The sequence below is a fragment of the Mastigoproctus giganteus genome, chromosome 7 (genome assembly GCF_048544385.1).
Source record: "Mastigoproctus giganteus isolate SK-2022 chromosome 7, ASM4854438v1, whole genome shotgun sequence".
NCBI lineage: Eukaryota > Metazoa > Arthropoda > Arachnida > Uropygi > Thelyphonidae > Mastigoproctus > Mastigoproctus giganteus.
Genome location: NC_143581.1, coordinates 227655876 through 227681794, shown reverse-complemented (window position 1 = coordinate 227681794; position 25919 = coordinate 227655876). Strand labels below are relative to the sequence as shown.

Below are 25919 nucleotides of genomic sequence, written 5' to 3'. Positions count from 1 at the left end.
CAATCTCCAGTACAGCCACTCCCTGATTAACGTAAGTGTTGCGTTCCGCGGAACTCTACATAAGTTGGAATTTTTCCCATGCTTGTGCAGCACTCGCAACTGTGCTCGCTGAATTGATTAAATCAAAAAAGAAATATTCGACGAACATGTGAATAGAATTATTTATTGTATTTATTCAATATTTTATCTCATGCGTAGGAAAAATTACAAAAGTGTGCAATTTAAAAAATTATAAAATTACAAAAAAGAGAGAAGAGATAGGCATAAAGTCAGTAAGTTTTACCTCTCAAGCATTGTTGCCAGAATCGACATCTTCAGCTGATAAGTACGCCGCTGCGGAAGTTAAGGGCTGTGGTGATTTAGAAGGGGTCAGCAGCTCAACCTTACGAAAGAACATATTAATGAATGACTAGATGGAGTCTTTTTTCTTTTCATCGTAGATTTCTTTGTAGTAAGTAACCATGTCATTCACCCCTCTGTTAACTTTTAAGAATTGTTCACTGTCAGGATTCATCTTCTCAAACCTCGCCATTGTCGATGCAATGTCACGAAATGCCATTGCCATCTCTTTGGTGATGAAGCTTCTCGGCTCCTCATTTGGTTCATCTTGAGCTTTGTCAGCATTTTCTTCTTTCACTATTGCTGCCTGCAAATCAATAATTCTTTGTTAGATAATTTCTTCTCTTCTTCGTCTATTAACTCCTCCATGTCTTTGGCAACAACCTCCAACTGCAGTAGCTTTGCAACCTTTACAATCTTATCTGTAACTTCTTTATATGATTTGTCTTTTTCAAGCCCTTCGGTCTTTTACATGCGATGGGCATATTTTCTTCTATGGGCCATTTAAACAACTTTTAGTAATTTCCACCCTGGCCTTATTAATGTTTAAGATGGCATGGTAAATATTGTAAGATTTCCAAAAGTCTCTTAAAGTAAAATTTTTCTCACCATCTACTGCAGACAATGCCTGATCAAATGTTGTGCGTAAATAGTATGTTTTTAAATTCAAAATAAAATAACACCCTGATCCATAGATTGGATGAGTGAAATCATGTTTGGTGGTAGAAATATGACTCACATTCGAATTGAAATCAACCCCAGGGACTCACATCTGGTGAGTATGGGCTTGTCACACCCAGGGTCCTGAGCTGGATATCATCATTCTTCTCTTTCTTGGTGATTCCCTTGTACTTCTCTCTCTCTCAGGGTAACTTGAAAATTTTTTTTTAGCTGTTGTAGCATAAGCCTCAGGCTTCCTTGCACTTCCTTGGCTAGTAATAATAATAATAATAATAATGATAATAATAAAGATGAGTAGGATGTTCAGGAGCATTATATAATAGAAGCAAAATCTTGAAAGGAACGTCGTTGTCTTTACAATAATTTTCAACCTCTGAAATGAAGCAGTATTTAAACCAATTCTCAAAGAGAGAGATATTGTTATCCGTGCTCTCTGCTTTGATTGGAAATGCACAGGTAGGGTGACTTTATTGATGACCTTAAATGCACGAGGATTTCCAGTATGGTACACAAGCAGTGGTATTAATCTGTAATCTCCCGCTGTATTAACCCCCAAGCAGGAGTGTGGCCCTATCTTTTGAAGCCTTGAAACTCGGCATTGTCTTTTTCCTCTTTGGCAATGTATGTTCGATCCGGAATTTTTTTTCAATACAGAGCAGTCTCATCAATGTTAAAAATTTGCTGCGTTGAATAGCTTCATCAATAATTTTTTCCAACCTATCACAAAATTTCTCTGCAACTGCAGAATCGGCATTGGCAACTTCACTGTACTTTAATGTTTTGGTAACAAGTGCTATGCTTGAACCTATTAAATCACCCGTTGCTTGCCACGAACTTGGGTTGGAGTTCGCCGTACTTATCCTTAATACCTTCATAAATACTTCTTGCTTTTGCTTGAATAGCCATTGGACTCAGTGGAACTTACTTTTGAATCTGATTTTCCATCCATATTATTAATAGCTGTTCCATCTTCGATATAGCACCTGAACGCTGTTTTGTGATCACTGTGGATCTTAAGTGCGTTGATCCTTTGACATGTTCTTTTATACGTGCACTGTCCCTTAAAATAGTATTCACTGTTGAAGCAGCGAGACCTAATTCCCTTGCAATAGATGACAAACTTTGTCCTGCTTCGTACTTCTTAATCATTTTCATCTTCATTTCTAAATCAATTTTGTTTCGTTTTCTGGCACTGCCAGCACTTGCACTTTCCATTGGTCCCTTTCCCTTCATCATTGTAACACGTAAATAGGAATGAAGAGAAGTTTCTGAAAATTTGTTTTTTATATTATTGAAGATTTCAGTGAAGGGGAACTCATAATACCGTAACAGAATTCCAGTTATCGGGATTATCACAAATGCAATAAGATCGAGTTTACTACCCATTTATAATAGACTGCACTAACAGAAAAGCCCAATAAACCGGAAAGTGCAAATTGTTTTTATTGTTTTATGATAGTGACCTCCATAAATGTGTTTTAGAAAAATATCACAAAGCTGTTCAAAATTGATTCTTATAACGGGAACATATGATAACGATGAAAGTGTAGTGCAATTTCCATTATAAATATGGCCTTTTAGAGAGATAAATAGCTTAGTAATATAGCAAAATTTTCTACTTCTAAGGACTTGGAACGAATTACAAAAAAAAAAAACCCGAAAAAGCAATATGTTTTTGGGTTCACATTACAATAATTTCACAATACCTCCATTTATCTCTACAGATGCAAAATAAGATTCCATATTTTTTTTTCAGTTTGCACTGGCTGGCAAAAACTTACGTAAAGTCAAATTTGCATAAGTCGAGTATTACGTAAGTCGGGGAGAGTTCCTGTATTTGATTAGTCCGCTGCCCCACTCGGTTCTGATAACAAGGGACAAAAAATGGTACCTTGCGATCAGAATAGACATGTAACATGGGTGTGAATCATTTTCAGAAAATTGAATGGAGTATGAAAAAAGAGAAAAGCTGCTGAACTTTTTGAATAAGTAAGATCAACAGTATCAAGAATAAGAAAAGGGAACAAGATGAAATTGAAAACTAAATTAACACATTCACTCTGAATGCAAACTTGCATCAAAACAATCTGCAATTTTTGTGCCTTGATGCAACTATGTGTTCATTCGATTGTGATCAGTAAATGAGTACTGTAAAAGGAAAGGCACATGAAGTGAACAACTGTTCGATAGTGGCACACTATTGGCTGGGATTTTGCTTAGCATCAGGTGCACTGTCTAGACAGTGCTATAAAAGCTGTATACTTGGTTCACAGTTTCATATGTTCTTTGCTTATATTGAAGTTATTTTATCTAGTTTAGTAATTTATACAAGAAGAAAAGGTAAAATTTTTTGAAGGTTATCTTGCAGAATTTTAATTCTTTAGTTTGTGAGGTTGTCTTGGGATGGTGTTGGCAGCTCTTCGTAATCATTGTCCTTGTACTTCTCACAAACTCTGAGAGTGCTATAAAAGCTATACTTGGTCCCCAATTTTATATGTTCTTTGCTTAGGTTGAAGTTATTTTATCTAGTTTAATATTTTCCAAAAAAAGAAAGGGTAAATTTTTTGAAGATTATGTTTGCTGAATTTTAATTCTTTAATTTGTGAGGAACAAAATCATCATTAGTGTGTGTCTACTGATAAAATTTTGTGTAAAAAGCGTTTTCCTCTAAAATTTTACCCTGAAGGGTGGTTATAATAGATCCACAGCCTGGAACATCAGGACTGAAAAGGGACAAGGATGGACAGTATGAAACTGATGACTGAATCAGCCCACTTGTTATTCTACATTGTTTACTTGTTCTAGAAGCACCTCACAGAAGCATCATAAGGCACACATAAAGGACCCTCTGAAATATAAGTTGTCAGTGAAAGTGTTAAGCAAAATTAACATTGCATAAGTGTTGACACCATACGTTCATAATTATCTTCTTTCCTTTTTCCAAGAAATTTATGCACAACTGCTTTAAATGATTTCCAAGCTGCTAGTTTAGTATCCTGTAGTTTTCTTTCCAATACATCATCTTTGGAGAGTTCCTTTATTTGCAACCCAGTGAAAATTCCTTCTTTCAGTTTTGCCTATGTTAACACATCAACTGTGTCATGATGCGCATGTGCCTCGTGACATTTTCTTCTCACTATGGATGACTAAACCTCCATAGTGAGAAGAAAGCTGAAAAATATCCTTGTCCCCCTTCCCCCAAATACAGATTGACTCAATCCCAGTTCAAACAGATTATTTGAAGATCAAGCAGTGAAAGTGAAATTGAGAAACACTTTCCTTAGTAGCAAAATATACTTCCTCCATTATCATAAGCCTTAACAAAATTCTTCATTAATCCAAGCTTAATATGCAAAGGCAGAAGAAGAACCTTTTTTGTTCGACCAGTGGAATGCATTTTATGTTACTCCTTCCTGGTAAAAATTCATCCCTCTTTTCCCACTGCTGTGCAACCATCCCAGAAACTTAGAAAACAGTATTTTGTGAAGCCCCCTGTAGACCAACAATTAATCCAACTGCCTTAAGATCGCCACAGATGTTCCAAGCAAAGTCATTGTACTTTATTGCACTCGGGATCTTGCACATACTTTCATAATGTTTCTTTCAAGTCAGCTGCGTGAAGTTGAAGAACTGATGGGAATACATTTTCAGTGTGCAGAAAAACTGCTTTTAATTTTGAGGCCTCAGTAACTCATTAGGATTTGAGTACATGACCAGTTTGTTCAGAAAGACCACTGATATCTTTACAGTAACACATACTGTTTTCCATATTGAAATATTTTGAAATTATTTTGTGACATTTTCAATATACCGTAACTTTAGTTCCTACTTAAATTAACTTTCACTGTAATAACCTAGAACCAAGGAGTTTGCTTGCCTTTTAGATTAGTTTAAATCATGAACTAAGTCATTCAACTCATCTTGCTTAATTAAGTGTGTTATGTTATAATTTTCTGGTTGGTAGTAAGAACTACAAGAGGCATATTTTTAATTTTCTCAGTTAGCCACATCCTCACATTTGTGGTACAGTTAATACAGCATATATGTGGAACGAGAGTTTTGTCTTGATCACCAGTGTTGCAATCAAAGTACAAAGAATATGCTGTTTAGTAATACTGTATATTTTCTTCCTCTGAGTTTTTGTTTTAAACTATCCAGACATGTAGCAGAAATTGTTAGGGTGATTTAGACACTTCCTTTGCTTCTGCTTAAACATTTTAACAATACAGTGCTAAGCAAAATGCAGAAGAAACAAACAGTATGCAACAGATATGTAAATAAACTGTATACATACTACTGAAATAGAGAAGTGGGAGGCAGACAGACAAGATTGAACATTTTATTCCCCCAACGTCACTGCCATCTGTGAGCACATTCAGACGTGTTGTATTACATGCAACAAATCAGTGTCACGTCTACTTCCTTAAATTATAGTAAGATAAATGTATTATGAGTAAAGACAAAAAACCTCTATATGTAGAAAGTGTTATGTGATGTGAAATTAAGAATTATTTTTGAAATCTACCCATAAAAATGCAACAAGCAGCATATTAGTGGAAATAAAGATTATGTTGGATGTGTGTTATTGGATGATTTGAACAAGGGAAGTGTTCTGCAAACTAAAGACCAGGAACAAAAGGCATAAAATCATTGCTGATGTGTTAAAAGTTCAAGTTTGTCAAACTAAATTAACACTTTTTTATCATGTGGGAATTTTTCTGCTAACTGCAACAAGTTATGGAGCTACTGCCACATGCAACCAAGCTGTAGTTAAACTAAACCATTTGATTTCTTGCAGACGGAAACACTTCACTATGTCAGTTTTAAAAATGTTTATTATTACTGGGATAAAATTAACGTTTGAATTTTAAGTTTAAATTTAGGGATATCACAAGAATGCCTTTTATTAATGCATTATAAACTGTTCGAAAGAGAATGCCAGTTTAACAGTAGTATGAAAAAGAGTAAATTAACCACTGAGAGCTGATGCTTACTCGGGGTAGTATAACACGGGTGCAAAGCCTAAAGCTGACAGACGTGCCTAGAAAAAAAAAAAAAAATAATGCAGAAGAAAAATCTTTGGCAAAACACAGTAAACACTTTGTCAGGGTGGTGTCAGATGCTGTGAATCTGATGGTTTCATATATATATTTTTAATTGAAAAGCAAAAGCATTTTGCAATAAAAAAAATAACATTGAAATATTAAAATATATTGGTAGAGCAAAAAAAAAATTAATTAAATACATTATTACAAAGGGAAGATAATTCCTTATAGGTTTTTGCAAAAAAAAAATAAAACTAAATTAAATGTGTTTTCAATTACTTTGTTTTTGTTATTTTATTCAGTTAAAATATCTACCAATGGCCCAAATTTTTTTTACATATACCAGTTGTGAGTAAATTACTGCTTAGCAACCATTAATTCCTGGTTCCTTGGAACCAGAAATCATTGGTTAAAGGACAAGTCATGTGTATGACTGTGACATGATTTCTAATGTCCTCTTTCTTTCTTTCCCTTATCCCCCCCCTGCCTGTTACACTATTATATAATTTGTAAATTCATTCTATTATATTAAGATTATTTAATTTAGAGCTGTAGGGATCCAGTGATAGGAGATTAATATTGAGAAAACCTTGGATATTGTCCTTGACATTGGAATTTAATTTCTGCAGGAAATACATATGAAGTAAAGCTGTTCCAAAGAACAGACATAGAAGGGATAAATGAGGAAGAGGAAAAGTTAGTTGGTTGAGCTTGGGAGTTGAACTGTGGTTAGATGTGGACTAGTTGAGGTACATGTTTGAATTGGTTAGAAAGAAAGATGGAATTGCCTATAATAATTCAAAAGAACAGTGATTGTGAAGGAGTAAGCTTGTAAGTGAGGAATCATTAATTAATCTCTTTCTTTTGGATAGAGAATAGGACTTTAACAGAAGTTTTGTGGGCATCACCCCAGTTATGGAAACAGTATTCCATAGTAGGGTAGATTTGTGATTTATACCAAGTCAGTAGCTGTTTATACAGAATTAAAATAGCACTTCACACGTAAGAGAGAACCTGTTTTTTTGTATATAGGAAGCAATATTTGTGATATGCCCTTATTCTAAGGTCCCAGTAAGGATATGTGATCTTTTCTATAAATCTGAGTGTTATTGGAGATGAACATGTTCTCACATTCATCTTCAGTAACACTAGATTTTTTTTTGGAGAAATAATACAGGATTGTGTTTTAGAAGTATTGGAGTTAACTAAGTTTTCATCTCCCCAGTGTAAAATGTTTTAGATCAGCAATTAAGGAAATGATAGTGAGTATTCTAGAAATTGTAGATGTTTTTGCAGAATTGGGTTTATCAAACTGAAAGGCAGAATGTAGCACACTATCATCAGCAAAACTATGAACAGGATTTCCAATCAATGGAAGAAGATCTTCAACATTAGAAGAAAAAGTATAGATTAAAGAATAGAACCTTGGGAAATGTCGGCATTAGTTAAGAAGATAGAAAATAACCATCTAACTGTCACATGCAGAAAGTGGAGAGAGAGGAAACTAGTTAACCAATTGCAAATATCAGAAGCCAATCCATAAGTTGGAATGTGCATAGAATCCATTTGAATTTTATTGTGTACAAAATTATATTATGTTAAGTTAAAGTATTAGAATAGTAAGTTTATCTCACACACAACAGCACTACTAAACGATTGGTGATATTTCTGGATTCGATGTTGAATTCTGTCATCAGGTCTAAAAAAACAAAAGTGAAAGATACAACAAACTGTACAGAGTATAAAACTATTTCAAACTAGTTTTCTATTTGGTAGAGTTTATTCTGTATAGATTCCATTCTATAATCATTCACATTCCATTCAGTTAGGGGTGTGCTGCCAATTTTTTAACAAGGGGCTTAGAGTAATTGCCAAATATTTAAGAAGAGGTTCCTGTGAGGCCCTACTTCTGCCTTTTAAACTGTTCTTCAAGAAGGTCTAGAAACAAAAGTCAATGGGATTTATCTTGATAAACAAGATGGCCATATACAAGACCAGATTTACTGGGATGCAGTTGCACCATGGCCACAAGATCATGATGGGATGAGGGAACTGTCTGTGCAGTTACTGTTAGAAATAAATGAACAGTATTTAATGAGGCCGGTCAATAAAGAATGATCATATATATATTTTATTTATTTTTTTTTTTTTTTCACAACATACCTTTATTAATCATCCATATTTTGCTGGTCCTTTAAAGTAGTCCCCATTTGATGAAATACACTTACTCCAATGTTTCTGCCATTCTTCAAAAACATGGTGGAAGCCATTTTTTGACATTCATTTCAGAATCGCATCCAATGTCTTTGCAACTTCTGATGACTGGAAACATTTTCCTCACAGCTCCTTCTTTAACTTTGGAAATAAAAAAATAAATAAATAAATTACAGAGTGCATGGTCAGGGCTGTAGGACAGATGAGGAACACCTTTGATATTAATGCTGGCTAAGTACTCAATTGGCAAGTATGAGCAATGTAAGGTCTTGCATTGCTGTGATGCAGCATCCACCCACCTGCATGCAGTTGTTGTTGTTTGTGACGAATGTAATCTGCAAATTGTGCAGTATAGTTCTGTAGTTAAGGCCCATAACAGCCATATGTAGCGGCACAATATGCTGGTAAAACATTCATTGGATATTGAAAAAAGAGATGGCCATAATGTTTTCTGCAAAAGCCACAACTTTTGCATTTTTCGGTGTTGTCAATGACATAGACTTCCAAACAGAGCTTTGTTGCTTACTCCCTGGGTTGAAATAATGAAGCCATGTCTCATCCGCTGTTATCACCTTGTGTAGAATCTCACCATCATCAGTAACCATCCATTGCAGCTCCTGATAAACCTCCATGCAAACTTTCTGTTACTCAATAGGTGTGAATAGTCTTGGAACCTGGTGTGCACAACCATGTGTCATAATGTAAATGGTCATGGAGAATACTGTGCATGCTTCCTACTGATATTTCTAATATCTCTGTCAGTTGCTTTACTGTTATTCGATGATCTTCTCTGACAGTTACAGAAATAGTGTTTATGGTTTCTGTGGTGAGAGCAGTAGTTAGAGCACCAGGGCTACTGATTTTTGTGATTGAATTATGTCCATCTTTCAACATTCTAAACTACCTGTGAGCTGTGCTACATAGAGCATAGATTCACCATGACCCTATTTTAACATTTCATAGGCTTCAGCCAATGATTTATTGAAACAGAAACAAAATTTGAGAGCAGTATACTGTTCCTCACTTGTCATGGCCATTGTTACATAGGTGAAACAATGAAACTGGTGAAACTGAACAGACAAACTTGACTGACTGCCGAGGTCACACCCTGCATATGAGTCAGCTGCATTGTTTCTTAGTGATGTAGCCTGGTTTGGTCTTAAATTCTGTAGCTCTGCTAGAAATAGCAAACAGTGCAGTTGTTCATGAAAATTATGATCATTCTTTGTTGAACAGCCCTCACATTTATGTACACACAAAGGTCCCCCACACTGTCTAAATCTAGCATTGGTCATGTGATAGAACCACCATTAGAGAGAATACTTATTATCCGATACACATCATTACTGAAATGTTTTAAGGTCTTACTGTTACAAGTGCATTGCATAATTGCCAACAACTTTCTAGCAGTTTAGGCTATGTTGTTCTGAGAAACTCAAATATAATGCTGCTGTATATCATTTGAGAAAATGTGGCTTGGTGAGATGGTTGCTAGTTATTTCACATTGCATGTGCTGATTGAGAAATGCTTCTGGAAAGAATATATTTTGTTACAAATATTCATAATTCTGTTTCATGCTGATGGAAAACAACCAGTGTTTTTGGCAGAACCACACAGACAGAAACATAACTGGTGTGATTTTTCATCCTCTCATAACACTTTCATTTTTTGTGAAAAATATGAATACTATAGTATTCATGATGTGTGCTCTACCATGAAAGTGGAACCTCATGGAACCTGAGTGGATGGCTTTAAATACTAGTTCCAGGATCTTCAACTTAATATATTTTCATCCATTGCTGTTATAGTTTTACTCCATGTATTTCTGCAGAACAGAATTTTGTTTTCACATCTTTTGCATTTCAACATCTTCTGTTATTAGCATTAGTTGAGGCATATGATGCAAGAAAGCAAGCTTATAGAGCATCAGCCAAAAAAAAAAAAAAAAAAACCCTTCCCATTTTACCCATCCGGTCACTCCAAATGGTTATCTAGTTCAGCCTTAAATTTATATAAGCTATCAACTTCCCCAACAACAGATGGAAGTCTGTTCCAGCAATCAACTACCCACTGGCTAAAGGCAAACTTCCGCACACCTATTCTACAACTGTCTTTCCTCAATTTGAATCTGTGCTCCCTCAGATTCTTAATCTGAGAAAGCAGAAGTATCCCATCAGCATTGAGCCTGCTCAAACCATTCAAGGCCTTGTTACACCTCAGATCACTTTGCAGGTGCCTAGTCTCCAGATGCCACAACTCATTCTTGCAACTCTACATCCTTCCTAAAATGAGACCTCCAGACCTGTACGCAGTACTCAAAGTGTGGCCTGACCATTGCCTTATACAAAGGTATAATCACCTCCTTGTCTCTGCTAGCAAAATTCCTATATATCATCAACAAAACACCATGACCTGCTCTGGCAGCCCATCTGCACTGTTCAGAGAACTTCATATACGACTGCAAATTACCCCCAGGTCTTTTTCATTCTCCACCTCCACCTATCATTGAAGAAAGACAACTTCTGCCCTTTTGTTCTTTCTTATATTCTCTTTTGTGTTTGGTGTAAGCAAAAAAAAATATGTATATGCAAATAAAATAAAATAAATCTCTTGTTATAAGGTTTCCGATTAGTGAACTCTCTATGGAAGTCATTTAAATTTGTTATAATTAAATTAATCAAGATTAGTGCAGTACTTCAGTGATCTAGTTTTTGTTTTCTTTTCTCATTTCATGTTACTTGTATCTCATTGTTTTCTCTAAGGCATGTTGTATTAGTATCTTTTAGTTATGTAATGTTAATTTTATTGATTTACTTTTATTTGGTTTAATGTATTTTTTTTTTTTTTGCAACCTTTGCAAATGTTCTTTTCCTCTCTCTGGTTTCTCTTCATGCATGCTATGCAGCCAGTTTTAATTTTCTGTAGTTCATATTCTTACTTTTTATTACAATTTATTTTGCCTGCCAGTAGGGGTTCGAGCCCGTCACCACCAAATACGGAGGATGCGGAAAGGTCAAGGAATGACCACCGCATATCCCGGAGCAATATGGCCTTAGTTGCTAATGCTCCTAAAAACCAAATAACAAACAAACAAACAGCCTGCCAGTACTTCTTGGAAAGTGAAAGCTTCTTTGAAAGTTGATTTTTAATTTTGTTAATTTGCATATTATAATGCTATAATAATGTAAATAAAATATTTTTAAAGCAATAACAGCAATTTTTGTAATACATAATTATATATGTTTTAGAAAAATTGGGAAATTCATATGTTAATAAAAATTCTTCCTTTATTGTTATTATAAAAATTGACAGCAAATTTTTCATCAGTGAAGAAAGCTGCCAGATCAAAAATTAGTTTAAAATTTTAAATAGTTTGTTAATTTATTTTGCTTTTTTATTTTACTGATTTATTTATCTCTCTTATTTCAGTTACATCAAATTCCATTCAGAACTTGTCATCATCCACGTCATAATTCAAAGCATCATTCTTGGGAAACTCATCCAGCTTTAGCCACAACAGCATTTAAGTCAAGATCTGACATTAATTTTCTATGTAAGAATAATACATTTCATGGACCATCAACTCAAGGGATCAAAATCACTGCAAATGGGAACCAGAATGATTCCAAGAAAAAATCAGAATTTGTTGATGTAGAAAAGCATTTGAAAGATGACTATTTAAAACATAGTGATAGTAAATTTTGTCCAATTCATGATATTTTGCATAGTGATGTAGCATTTACTTCTTGCATATGTAGTTTTGAGAAGGGTGATCGTCCACACAGAACTGACGAAAAGTTATCTCACCCATTACTTGAACAACATCCTCTTCATCAGGATGAAGAGGATGCTGAAGAAATTGATATTAGTTTGGACAGTTCATCAGACATTACTGAAAGCAGCAAAGACTTATTACCCCCATGGGTATATACCAATCTTTATGATCAAGGAGAAGATAATGGTAAGCTTTAAGTAATGATTTATATTGTTTTTGTGTATTTTTTAAAATTTATGATTTTTTTTTTTTTTTTTCCAATTTATAATATAGTAAAATTCTGAAACTTTGGAGAGGGGTGGGGTCAGAGATCAATAATCCAGAAATTTCTTTCTAGATTATTGGAAATTACTTTTCAATTCTCAGACTTCATTAAGCCTTATGTATGTGACTATTGGAAACTTTGTCACAGTATCTGTAATTCAAGCCTCTGTGTTTCCCAGTCTCGCTCAAGCTTCATGATGTATATAAACATCTCTTATTTCAAACTATATATGATATAAATTTGAAAAGTAATGATTTCTCCTCTTTTTTTAATTTAAACTTAAAAATGCAATGTGTGATGCTGCATCTTCAACTGTGTTAAGTGGGTGATATTTGATTGTAGGATTAGTAATTATAATTTATTGTTCACCTTATGAAACTTTCCTGTGGCTGCTTTACAGGTAGAATAGGAAATGGAGAGGTACATGTACCTCTCCATTTCCTATTCTACCTGAAGTATTAGCATTAGCAGAGGCATATGATGCAAGAAAGCAAGCTTATGCAGCATCAGCCAAAAAGAAATAAAAAAAAAAAAAAAAAAACACTCCCATTTCACCCCTCCATTCATTACAAATACCTGTCCAGCTGAGCCTTAAATTTATTTAGGCTATCAACTTCCACAACAAGGGATGGAAGTCTGTTCCACGAACCAACTACCCACTGGCTAAAGGCAAATTTCCGCACATCTATCCTACATCTGTCTTTCCTCAATTTGAATTTTTTCCCTCTCAGGTGATTATTCTGAGCAAGAGGAAGAATCCCATTGACATTGATCATGCTCAAACCATTCAAGGCTTTATACACCTCTGTCAGATCACCTCGCCGTTGCCTAGTCTCCAGACACTGTAATTTGCAAAACTTAAGCCTTTCTTCATAAGAGCAACCCTTTGTTCCATTCACTAATCTCGTTGCCCTTCTCTGTACTCATTCCAGCAGCTCTACATCCTTCTTGAAATGAGGCCTCCAGACCTGTATACAGTACTCAAGGTGTGGCCTGACCATTGCCTTATACAAGAGAATAATAACCTCCTTATCCCTGCTATGTTTATTTGATTTAATTTTATGTCAAAATTATCTTTCAGTATAAATATGGAAATTTGTTTGTTAATAAAGAAAAAAAAATCCAACCAAACTGAATAACTAGTGGGTCTCGAGTTATAAGATTTTCACGTATCTCATTCACAGGCACTTTGGCAGTGAATGAGGTACTTAAGGTTATTAATTTAAAGCCTTTTTTTTTAACCTTGCTTCCAAAAATTGTATAACAATTTTATAAGACAGTAGCAATTTTTCATTTCAATCATCCAGTAACACCTAATGTTTTCCTTGAATTTATTTAAACTGTCAACTTCTTGAATGACAGATGGAAGTTTGTTCCAGCAAACAACCACCCGCTGGCTAAAGGCAAATTTCACACATCTATTCACCAAATGTCTTTCCTCAATTTGAATTTATACACCTCGGGTGACTAATCTGGGCAAGAGGAAGAATCCCATCAGCATTGAGCTTGCTCAAACCATTCCAGGCCTTATACACCCCAATCAGAACACCTGGCAGGTGCATAGTCTCCAGACACTGCAATTTGCAGAATTTAAGTCTTTTTATGTAAGAGCAACCATTTGTTCCTTTCACCAATCTCGCTGCCCTTCTCTGTATTCATTCTAGTCACTCTACATCCTTCCTAAAGTGAGACCTCCAGACATGTATACAGTACTCAAGGTGTAGCCTGACCATTGCCTTATACAAGGGGATATCCACCTCCTTATCCCTGCTAGAAAAATGCCCATATATCATTGACAAGACACCACGTGCTACTCTTGCAGACCGTCTGCACTGCTTAGAAAACTTCGTATCTGCCTGCACAATCACCCCCAGGTCCTTTTCATACTCTACCACTCTGAGTATAGTTCCTCACAGTTGATATGTTACTTTGGGATTACTGCTACCCATATGTAGTACTTTACATTTGTCAATGTTAAACTTCAGTTGCCACCTTTCAACCCATATGCTCAACTTTTCTAGATCCTGTTGCAGTTGTGTACTGTCATTAACAACCCTGCCAACCTTCATATCATCTGCAAACCTGGACATTAAGCCTGATATATACCTTCATCAATATCTTTAATAAATACAGAAAATAACAATGGGCTCAACATGGACTCCTGGCACTACTAATGACATTAGTCCATGAAGAGCAATGTTGATTGATTACCACTCTGTCTTCTCCCACTCAGCCATCCCTTTATCCATAGCAGCAACTTGCCTTTAATGCCAAACTGCTCCAACTTGTGTAGTAGTTTTCCATCTGCTACTGTATCAAATGCTTTCCTGAATTCCAAGTATATGATATCAAAATTATTTTTTGCATCCAGTTCCTTTGTGACCTCATTGTAGTACCCAGATTGGTCAGACAGTACTTCTCCTTAACAAACCCATGCTGTGTCTGAACTATAACTGCAGGCTTGTCTAGATGACCTGTAGTGCTTCTTTAACCAGTATCTCCATTAATTTCCCCAGAACAGAAGTTAAACTAACAGGTCTGTAATTACTTGTGTCACCCTTTGATCCCCTTTGTAAATTGGGGTCCCATTTGCACATCTCCAGTCCATGGGGACCTTCCCTGAGTCCAAGGAAGCTCTCATAATTATGGCTAAAGGTTTGCTTACTTCCTTTGCTGCCTCCTTTAATATAACTGGATAGATCCCATCCACCCCAGGTGCCTTTCTTATGTTTAACTTCAACAATTTCTCTTTCACTTTCCTCTCAGTTATTACAAAATCATCTAGCTCCCTTCCAGAGTTAGATAAACTTCCTGCATTCCCATCACTGAATAACTCCTCATTTTTGAATGTAGATGCAAAATACTCATTCAGTTTATCAGCTATCTGAGCAGGATTCTCAACAATCGAACCATTGATATCAAGTAGACCAATCTGATTCATCCCCTTCCTTTTAGAGTTTACATAGGTAAAGAACTCTCTTCTGTTTTTCTTTGCATCCTTTGTCAAGGATTTCTCATAATCTGCCTTCACTTGCTTAACCTCCTTTGTGACTTGTTTACAGACTAGCTAATATCTACCATAGGCTACTAGAGTGTCAGCTGATGATTCATATGCATCTGATGCATTTTTCTTCTCTTCCACGAGTCTCATTAGTTCATCTGACATCCATTTAGCCTAAACCTTGAACAGTATTTCTTAGTTGGTACAAAATGCTTAGTTGCTTCCAAGATTACCTCCTTGAATGCTTTCGATTTAGAATTTGCTTTTGGTAACATCATCTGTTGGTCCCACCATATAGACTTTAAAAACTGTCTCAGACCATTGTAGTCACCTTTATGAAAGCAAAAACCCTTCCCTTTATCCCTAACTATAGTTACATCATTGAGTAAATCCCACATCAGCACACTGTGATTACTGCCCCCTAGTAGTTCCTTTATGTACAGATTCTTAAGGCATGAAGTATCACTACTGATAACAGGGCCACATTTACATATGAGCTAAACAAGCTAGAGCTTGGGGTCTCACATTAGAAGGGACCATGCTCCATCATAAAAAATCCTTTTTTTATATATATTATCACAGGTGAACAGTAAGAGAGAAGAGCCTCATACATGTTTAAATCCAGCCCTGATCGATAATCAGATCAAGAGCATTTCCTCTGGTTGACTCTCAAACATGCTGCTGTAAAAAACAATCATCTAATAAATCGAAAAAAGTCTTGTTGGTGTGCGAGTGACCAACCCGGAAGTCCCAGTCAATATCTGGGAAGTTGACTCATCAACATTATACTCATCAGTCATTAGGCCTGTTACATACTCCTACTCTCAATTTTGTTTTTTCAGTGCTTATGTCACACCAAACTGACTCAACATTGTACTGTCCACCCATGTCAACTGTATGCACTTCTCTAGACTGACTGTGTTTCTTAACTAACAGCATATCCCCTCCTATCCTGTCTATCCTTCTTGTACACATTGTACTCCCCAAATTCCAATTCTACATTCCTTATATCTGTGTGACACCACGTTTCTGATATCTCAACAATATCTGCCTTTGATGTTTTGACCAGCACCTAAAATTCATCAAACTTATTTACTAAACTCCTAGCATTGGTTTACACACAAGTATACATTCACCTGTTTCTGTTCATAGCTACTCTAACACAGCGCATGTATTTACTTGTTTCGCAATAACTCCCAGCAGTCTCTGAAATCCCCAGGAATTGTTTTCCTTGCTGCTGCTCATTCCTTTGTAGGATTACAGTACTGCCCGATGATGACTTGTTCCAAACTTCATATTAACAGATGTCTTATGAATGATAGTGAAGATAGTTTGCCACAATTATCACAATAAGCAACTTTTTCGCAGTTGCTAAGTGAAAATTTCTTCCTTGCTTAAAACATGTTTTTTTGTAACTTTTGATTTAACATGTTCACTGCTCAAATGCAAACATACTTCCAAACGAAACTGCAATTTTTGTGTCTCAGTGCAGATATGTGTTCATTCAATTGTGGTTCATAAATGAGTGCTGTAAAAGGAAGAGCACACAAAATGAACAACTGAGCAATATTGGCACACTGAGTGACCTTGGGTTATTGCATTATGGCTGGGATTTTGCTTAACATTGATCACGCTGTCTAGAGAGCACTATGAAACCTGTATATGTGTCTCACAGTTTCATATGTTCTTTGCTTATGTTGAAGGTTTATGTATTTTTATATTTTATCTAGTTTAGTTTTTTTTTTTCTTTGCTATTTTTGAAGTTATTTTTTCTAGGTTATTATTTTTTTATTTGCTTACATTGAAGTTATTTTGTTTAGTTTAGTATTTTCCACAAGAAGAAAAGTTAAATTCTTTGAAGATTATGCCTGCCAAATTTTAATTCTTTAGTTTGTGGAAAACAAAATGTTTTCTTTTGTGTGTGTGTGTGTGTGTGCTGATAAAATTTTGTGTAAAAAGTGTTTTCGTAGAAAATTATGTCGCAGATTATGTCCATGGCCTGGGACATCAGGACTGAAAAGGAACAGGAATGGACAGTATGTTGAACCTAGTGACATTGAATCATCTCTTTATGATATGCCATCTGATATAGAATTCTATTCAAGTCATGTGGATTTTGAATCTTGTTCAAATGCATCTGTTGATGTTATAATGCTACAAACAACAATAATCACTCCAAGTAATGCGAGCATTACTTGGAGTGATTATTCTTCACAGATGAAATCCATTTCCTGAAAAACACTGCCTACTTGTTCCAGTGCCAGAGAGAAGTGTCCCAAGCACAGATATAAAGGTTTCTCTCTCTCTCTCGAATTTTTTTTTTTTTTTTTTGGCTGGTGCAGCGTAAGCCTCAGGCTTCCTTGCACCATACAGCTAATAATAATAATAAAGGACCCACACAAATATAAAATGCAGCGAACGTGTTAAAATTAATAGTATACTTATTATTTGTGATTCTCTAATTAAGTTAGTAAATTTTTTTATTACTTGGCCTTTGTAATTACTTAAGAAACCATTGACTTTTGCTGCCATTATGTTGTATCAGTAAGAACATTTGAATTTTGCTATCATTGTATTGTAACAATAAGAATATTCAAATTTTGCTGCCATTGTTACAGTATTGATATATGCAATACTTGAAGATTTTCTATGTAGTTTTGCAGCAGCATAATCAGTATCCATAAGAAGCATATAAACTAAAAAATCTATAGTAATACAAAAGTGTTTTAATAATGTGACTTTATCATGTAGTACATAATGTAATCTAAAAGAGTGTAAATCTACTACCATTAAATAAGCAGGATTAGCACAGTGGTATTGTTTTTAAATTAAATTTAGACTAAATTCATACCTCCAGACTAGAGCAGCAAAGTAAAGGGCCCGAAGTAGCAGGAATGCTTTGGTTCGGGGGAAAACTTCTGAAGGCAGTTCTACAAATCAAGATTATGTTATATGTATTACTTGGGCTCTTTTTTGCAAAGTTACCTCTATCAGGACATGATACAGCCCCAGTGTGTGTGTGTGTGTTTGTTGCAAAGATCAGGAGGAGTTTAAGCACAAACTTGGCATTCTGATAGGATTATATGAGGGGTTAAAGAATAGGGTTGAGGCACTTGAAAGATTAAAAAGAGAGGGACCTATGAAGCACACAGCTGCCTAGCCCAACACTTGAGCCTGTGCTCCATCATTAGACAACACAAAGATATCCTCCACAGCAGAGATCCTTCATCCCCCAGGAAGCAGCTATAGTTTGTGACTTGATTGGCAGAAAAATGGGAAAAATGCTGTGCAAAAAGATATTGACAGGTGGGATAGAACCAGGATATGTCTGTCCTGGACTAAAGTAGATGACAGTTTGTGCCCTTAAATGATGATAGCTGCTCTATCATCTTTTAAGAGCACAAAAGGTGATATTGTTGTATCATTGGTAATAAAGATATTAAGAGTAGGAGATCTGAGGATTTAATTAACAAGTACAGAGCAACGTTGAGAAAAAGTTCCGAGTTAGGAAGGAGTGAAAATTGAAAGATTTTGCAATCCTGGACAAACGTGGTAGAAGGGAATATGTGATGAGAGCCTTGTCAATCAGTTTTGCCCTAGAGAGACTGTATAAGGCTCGTGGGGTAGAATTTTTCTCAGTGTGGTCTTTGCTTGTTGACAGGAGAGACTGTTTCTACAGGGATGGGATGCACTTAATATCAGAGACCCTGGTGTCACTCAGATATTTGGTGTGTTGAAGGTCTAGTGGCTCCTGGGATTTCTCCCATCTCCGCAGTCTTCTCTGTATCGAGTGACAGTACCCTGTCAAGCCAGAGATTTAAAGTGTGTGGATCACGTATAGTGTAGTCTGTTGTGCCCATTGTTCATCTGGCTTATTGGCCATCGGGCCCCTGATGGGACCCAATGTTTCCCATACTGTGCCACATGGAAGCTAGCCAGGTGTTACCAGTAAGGAATCAGTACTCTGGCAGGTCCTGCCACCTACTTTCCTCAGATTTCAGTGGCTAGGACCTATTAAAAAAAAAAAAAAAAATTGCTTTAATTGCTGTTAATGCTTTTGTTTGGTCATAGAGATTTGCTTTAAGAGCGAGAAGGGATTGTATGCTGTATAAGTTTTATTTTTGGCCGAAAAGGGTCAGGCAAGCAATTTTGGTGTAGTTACAATTTTGACATGTGGGCTGTGTGCTGTGAAGGTAGACAGATTTGGGTGGGGAGAAGGAAAGCTGGAGGGTAGAAAAAGAAGAAAGAGACCTATAGAGAAGGTGGCCCCCAAATGTTCAGTGGGCATGCCCATGCTACACCACAGGGAAAGTGGGTTTGGCAGGGAGATGAGGGGTATCTTCCCCCCCCCCCACACACACACACTGGGAAAAGGAGATAGAGCAGGCCTGGCAAGGTGTCGGACCTGGGTCGCCATTTGGCTAGTTGGCAGCAAGGCTGCAATCTAAGTCATTCACTTTGACTCTCCAGGTGGTGGACTTAAGTCTCGGCAGAGGTCTGGATGCGTCACCTGCACGTGACAAGCCAGCTACATCTAGGTCCCAATGTTTTGTCGCATCCAGTAAGGACTCAGTTGTCTTTCAACTGAGTCCTTACTGGAACTTGATCTGGGGAGGCCTCCTGGGATCAAGGGAGCCTTTGAGGAGTATTGAATGTGTTTTTTCCGGTGAGATGTTCAGTAGGTTCCCATTTGCCCATCCTTGCAGAATAGAAATGGCATGGTGTCACTGAGATATATGGGATTTGCAATTTGAATATGGGGAGATAGGACAGGATATTCAAGGGGTTATGTTCTTAGTTAAGAAGCACATAAAATTGAAGGCAGTGTATCTAGTGCACATGGGTGGCCACTGCAATGTTGAGTGAGTGTGGTGTGGAATAAACGCTGGTCTAAATGACTGTGATAAGTATAACAAACAACTGTACAGACATATACAATGGGTGAGTAAATCAGAATAATGCCTTATAATGAGGGACCTTAACTTTCCAGATATTGATTGGATCTTGTGGATTAATTACTAAGCAATAGCAAGACCTTTGTGGATTTATTAGAGAGGCAACAAGAGAAAGCAGTACTCTTGATCTAATTATCAGCAGTGATTCTTTATGCATTAAGAATCTGCATATGGCAGTGATAACAGTGTACTGATGTGGAATTTACTTAAAGATGTAACTACCATCAAGGCTAAAGGGAAGGGCTATTGCTTTCATAAAGGTGACTACAGGGGTCTCAGACAGTTTTTAAATTCTGTGCAGTAGGACCAATTGATGATGTTACAAACATGTTCTAAATGGGAAGCATTCAGAAATATTATCGTAAAAAGTACTACACATTTTATACCAACTTAGAGATAAAGTTAATGGCTTAGACCTAAATGAATGTCTGACAAACTGATGAGATTCATGGCAGAGAAGAAAAATGCATGGGATGCATATAAATTATCAGGTGATATAGCAGCTTATGGTAGACATAAACTAGTCTTCACTCAAGTCACAAAGGAGGTTAGGCAAGTTAAGGCAGATTATGAGAAGTCTCTTGTAAAGAATACAAAGACTTCTTTAGAAATTTTTATTGCAATAATAATAATAATACAAATTCTTGGCCTTCATGACCACTAGACCAGGGGTTAACAGTATGTAAGAGAAATGAATACATAATAACAGAACATTCAATAAATCAAACATAAGGAAATACTTATATGGAAGCATAAAATGAGGTACAACTCAAAGTATAGTACAGTTACATACAGCACAATATATAAATAAAATATAGGTGGATACAAATAATTTTATACTCCAGTACAAAGCAGGTAACATTCTTTTGTTCTGAAGCAGAAGCATAAAGTTTATCATTACTCATTGTAATACCGAATAACTTAGTAAGCCTCCTTCATTTCAGATAATACTGTTTGCTTGAATTGGCATTAAGATGAGCTTCAAGGGGAACAATCGAGGACAAAGATATATGACTCAAGGATGCAACATCTGTATTCCCTGCAAGCAAACTAATAGGCAGGCAAAGGCAGATTACAAGAAATATTTGGCAATGGATGCAAAAAAAGCAGCAAAGAGTTCTTTACTTATGTAAATTGTAGAAGGAAGGGGATGAATCAGAATGGTCCACTGGATATCGATGATTCAACTGTTGATGATCCTGCACAGGTAGCTAAGAAACTAAATGAGTATTTTGCGTCTACATTCACACATTAGGAGTTATTCAGGGAGGGGAATGCCAGAGTTGAATTAAACTCTAGCAGTGAGCTAGATGATTTTGTAATAATTGAGAGCAAAGTGGAGGAGAAATTGTTGAAAATAAACATAATGAAGGCACCTGGGATGGATGGGATCTATCCAGTTATATTAAAGGAGGCAGCAAATGAATTAAGCAGACACTTAGCCATAATTATGAGAGCTTCCTTGGACTCAGGGGAAGTACCCATGGACTGGAGATGTGCAAATGTGACTCCAATTCACAAAGGAGGATCAAAGGGTGACACAACTAATTACAGAACTGCTAGTTTAACTTCTGTTCCAGGAAAATTAATGGAGGCACTGGTTCAAGAAACACTGCTAGATCATCTGGACAGGACTTCAGTTATCGCTTGGACACAGCATGGTTTTGTTAAGGGGAAGTCTTGTCTGACCAATTTGATTGGATACTATGATGTAGTTACAAAGGAACTTGATGCAAAGAATAATTTTGATATCATATATTTGGATCTTAGAAAGGCTTTTGATTCTGTTGCACATGGAAGACTGCTGCACAAATTGGAGCAGTGTGGCATTGGAGGCAAATTGCTGCTATGGATAAAGGGATGGTTGAGTGGGTGAAGACAGAGAGTGATAATCAATGGACACTGCTCTTTGTGGACTAATGTTATTAGTGGAGTCCCTGAGGGTTCAGTGTTGGGTCCATTGTTGTTTTCTGTATTTATTAATGATATTGATGATGGTATATCAGGCTTAATGTCCAAGTTTGCAGACGATAGAAGGTTGGCAGGGTTATTAATCAAACTAATGACTGTATGCTGCTGCAACAGGATCTAGAAAAGTTGAGCAGATGGGCTGAGAGGTGGCAACTGAAGTTTAACATTGACAAATGAAAAGTACTGCATATGGGAAGCAGTAACCCCAGAGTAACGTATCAACTGTGTGGTTCTACACTGACAGTGGTAGAGAATGAAAAGGACCTGGGGATAATTGTGGAGGCAGATATGAAGTTTTCTGAGCTGTGCAGACGGTCACAAAAGAGTAGCTCATGTTGTCTTGTCAATGATATACAGGAATTTTTCTAGCAGGGATAAGGAGGTGAATATCCCCTTGTATAAGGCAATGGTCAGGCTACACCTTGAGTACTGTATACAGGTCTGGAGGCCTCACTTTAGGAAGGATGAAGAGTGGCTAGAATGAATACAGAGAAGGGCAACAAGATTGGTGAAAGGAACATGGTTGCTCTTACAAAGAAAGACTTAAGTTCTGCAAATTGCAGTGTCTGGAGGCTATGCACCTGCGAGGTGTTCTGATTGAGGTGTATAAGGCCTTGAATGGTTTGAGCAAGCTCAATGCTGACGGGATACTTCCGCTTGCGCAGATTAGTCACCTGAGGGGTATAAATTCAAATTGAGGAAAGATATTTGGTGAATAAATGTGCAGAAATTTGCCTTTAGCCAGTGGGTGTTTGTTTGCTGGAACAAACTTCAATCTGTTGTTGTAGAAGTTGATAGCTTAAATAGATTCAAGGCAGAACTAGACAAACATTTGGAGCGAGTGGAAGGGTGAAGTTAGAAGGTTTTTTTTTTTTTTTTTTTTTGACTGATGCTATATAAGCTTGCTTTCTTGCATGATGTGCCTTGCTAATGCCAATTGAGGGCAGCAACCAGTGCCTGGGCATGTGAGAGCATCTGAAAAGGCAGAAACCTATGGGATGAGTGAAGGTGGCTGAGACGTGTACACAGAGTTGGAGTCACTCTGAAAAAAGGCAAAAGTCTGAGATTGATGGTGCCAAAACCTGGAAAACAATCATCTTAACAGTTATGGCAAGATGTTCCCCCCCCCCCCCCAATCATCATGAGGGCCTGTGAATTTACAGCAAACTGGCTTCTGCAGTTCTCCTTAACTGGACAAAATTTGTTTGTTTAGGGCCCATTTTAAGAGCCAAAACCCAGCACCGAAAAGTGGTCTAATTGTGCTAGGGGAAGCAGATTCCCATACCTCTGAAGCATATAAAAGTGGAGATTATAGTGTGGTTTTTATATAGTTTCTGGTAGTTGTGACATTATTAAATTTTTTTTCTTTTTATACTCCGGCACGACAACCAAGTCAGTAGAGTTTACAATAAATCGTCAATACAAATATTTATCGTATTTAGTAGTCACGGACTTGAACCCCGGTCCACTCAAGGAACGCGTGCTACGCACTCTCGCTCCTGACCACTGGGCTACGTCAATGTACTGTAAATGTTGTTTGGCAACCTATTGGAGTCGAGCTACATGGGTAGCTTGTCCATGTGATTAAAGCAGAGTTTAGGGCCAAAAATGACCCTGTGGTCGGTATACTTATTGAGTGGGGATAGAAGCATTACATAGTATTGACTGAATATATGAAGGCGTTTTCTTTAAGGAAAATGTTATAAATTCAGACTTTTCTGGATTTATTTTTAGTCCGAACTGGTTGAGGTAGTTTGCAAATTCCAGAATTGTGTTATTTATTGATGCAGTTATCACAAGAGGTCCATCATGTGGAGCAGTCAGTGTGAAGAGCTTCACATCATCAACTTAACATAAAGTATCATCCTCTTCTTTCTATTGTTTGCATAAATAAACAGTAGAAAGAAGTAAATGATAAACAGTAGAAGCAAGAGGTTAAATTACATTGCAATCAGTAGATATAAATTGATTAACTGTTGATGATCCTGCTCAAGTCACTGACAAACTGAATGGGTAATTTGCACCTACATTCATGCATGAGGAATTTTTTTTTAGGGATGAGGATGCCAGAAGTGAATCAAATTCTGGCAGGGAGCTGAATGATTTTGTGATAACTGAGAGGAATATGGAGGATGAATTGTTGAAGTGAAACATAAAAAAGGATGAGATCTATCCAGTTAGGATAGATCTCATCCTTTTTTATGATGAGATCTAAAAAAGGATGAGATCTAAAAGAGGCAGCAAAAGAGGTAAGCAAATCTTTAGACATGATTATGATAGCATCCCTGTCTTTGCAGGGGATCACTACAGACTGGAGAAGTGCAAATGTGTCCCAAGTTCAGAAAGGGGAAACAAAGGGAGACATGAGTAAGTACAGATGTGTTAACTTGACCTCTGTTCCTGGGAAAATAATGGAGTCGCTAGTTAAAGAAGTAATGTAGGACCCTCTAGTCAGAAATACTGTAGTATGGATTTGTTAAAGGGCAATCTTGTCTGACCAATTTGATTGGATACTATGACACAGTAATAATGGAACTAGATGGAAAAAATAATACTTACATTGTATACTTAGATATCAGAAAAGCTTTTGATACTGTTGCACATAAAAGACAGTTATACAAATTGCAGCAGTGAGGCATTAAGGGCAAGTTGCTGCTGTGAATAAAGGGATAGTTAAGTGCGAGAAGACAGTGGCTATCAAAATGATCTGTAGAAAAAGCATGCAGCAGAAACAGTACGTCTATGAGATAGAGAGTGGAGAGACTCTGTTAGAGATGAGTCATTAATTAACCTAACTGCCTCTTCTGAATGAAATCTGGGAGCCTGAGAGAAGTTTTGGGGGCACCGCCCGAGATGTGGGAACAATATTCCATGATAGGGCGGATTTGTGATTTGTACAGAGTGAACAGCTATTTGGAAGAAAAGTAACACATATTATATATAGCATATTATTATTTTATGGGGAAGATTATAGTAAGAGAATTATATTAAGAGACATTCCTAAAGAAATCTATGGAAAATGCATAAGTGAAGTATGTTACCTACATATTTAACACATATATGTATATGTGAAACTTATCATTGTATACCTACAATCATGGTGACGTTGTCTGGGGTTATTCACCCAAATTAAAATGGAAAAAATTATGATAAGGGATTCTCTGTTTCTGTAATGATCAATATGCACTAAAGCAAAATCGGTTTTCAGGTTTTCTAACAAATAATAGAATTTTGCATAATATAAAGTATAATAGAATTTTGAGGTTATATAACAAATAATATGATTTTGAATTACCTAAGCTATAATAGACATTAAGAAAATTTTTATATATTGTTATATATTTAATATATTTATATAAAATTTTTATATATTTATATACCTAAAATATAATAGACATTAAGAAAATTTTTATATATTGCATAGTGCACATTGATCATCTTTGACCAGACAGAGAACGAAGGATGTGAGGTTGAAAATTAAATAAGAATGAAACCGATTTACTATGTCCAGGCAGATAACCATGTGTAGACTTTACTGTAGTCAAAAAGGAACTGGCATTGTTTATAATGTATGGCCCTCTAGTGAGAATTGGAAAGTGGCAGCAGTGTGTTGGACGTGGTAAAATGTGTGTAGAAATGCCAGTAATTAGCCAGTTAGTTATGTATTAAGTT

At 36.4% G+C, this 25919-nt stretch overlaps 1 protein-coding gene across 9 annotated transcripts in view; it reads left to right on the top strand.

Moving 5' to 3' along the window:
* Nucleotides 1-25919, top strand: part of LOC150083755 (protein FAM13A-like) — a 423536-nt gene that overhangs the window by 272147 nt on the left and 125470 nt on the right. For all 9 annotated transcript variants that reach the window (XM_090378200.1, XM_090378193.1, XM_090378197.1 and 6 more), the window contains one exon: nucleotides 11710-12241. In XM_090378200.1, the coding sequence (XP_090234326.1) occupies nucleotides 11710-12241 (532 nt within the window). The remainder of the gene's footprint in view (nucleotides 1-11709; nucleotides 12242-25919) is intronic.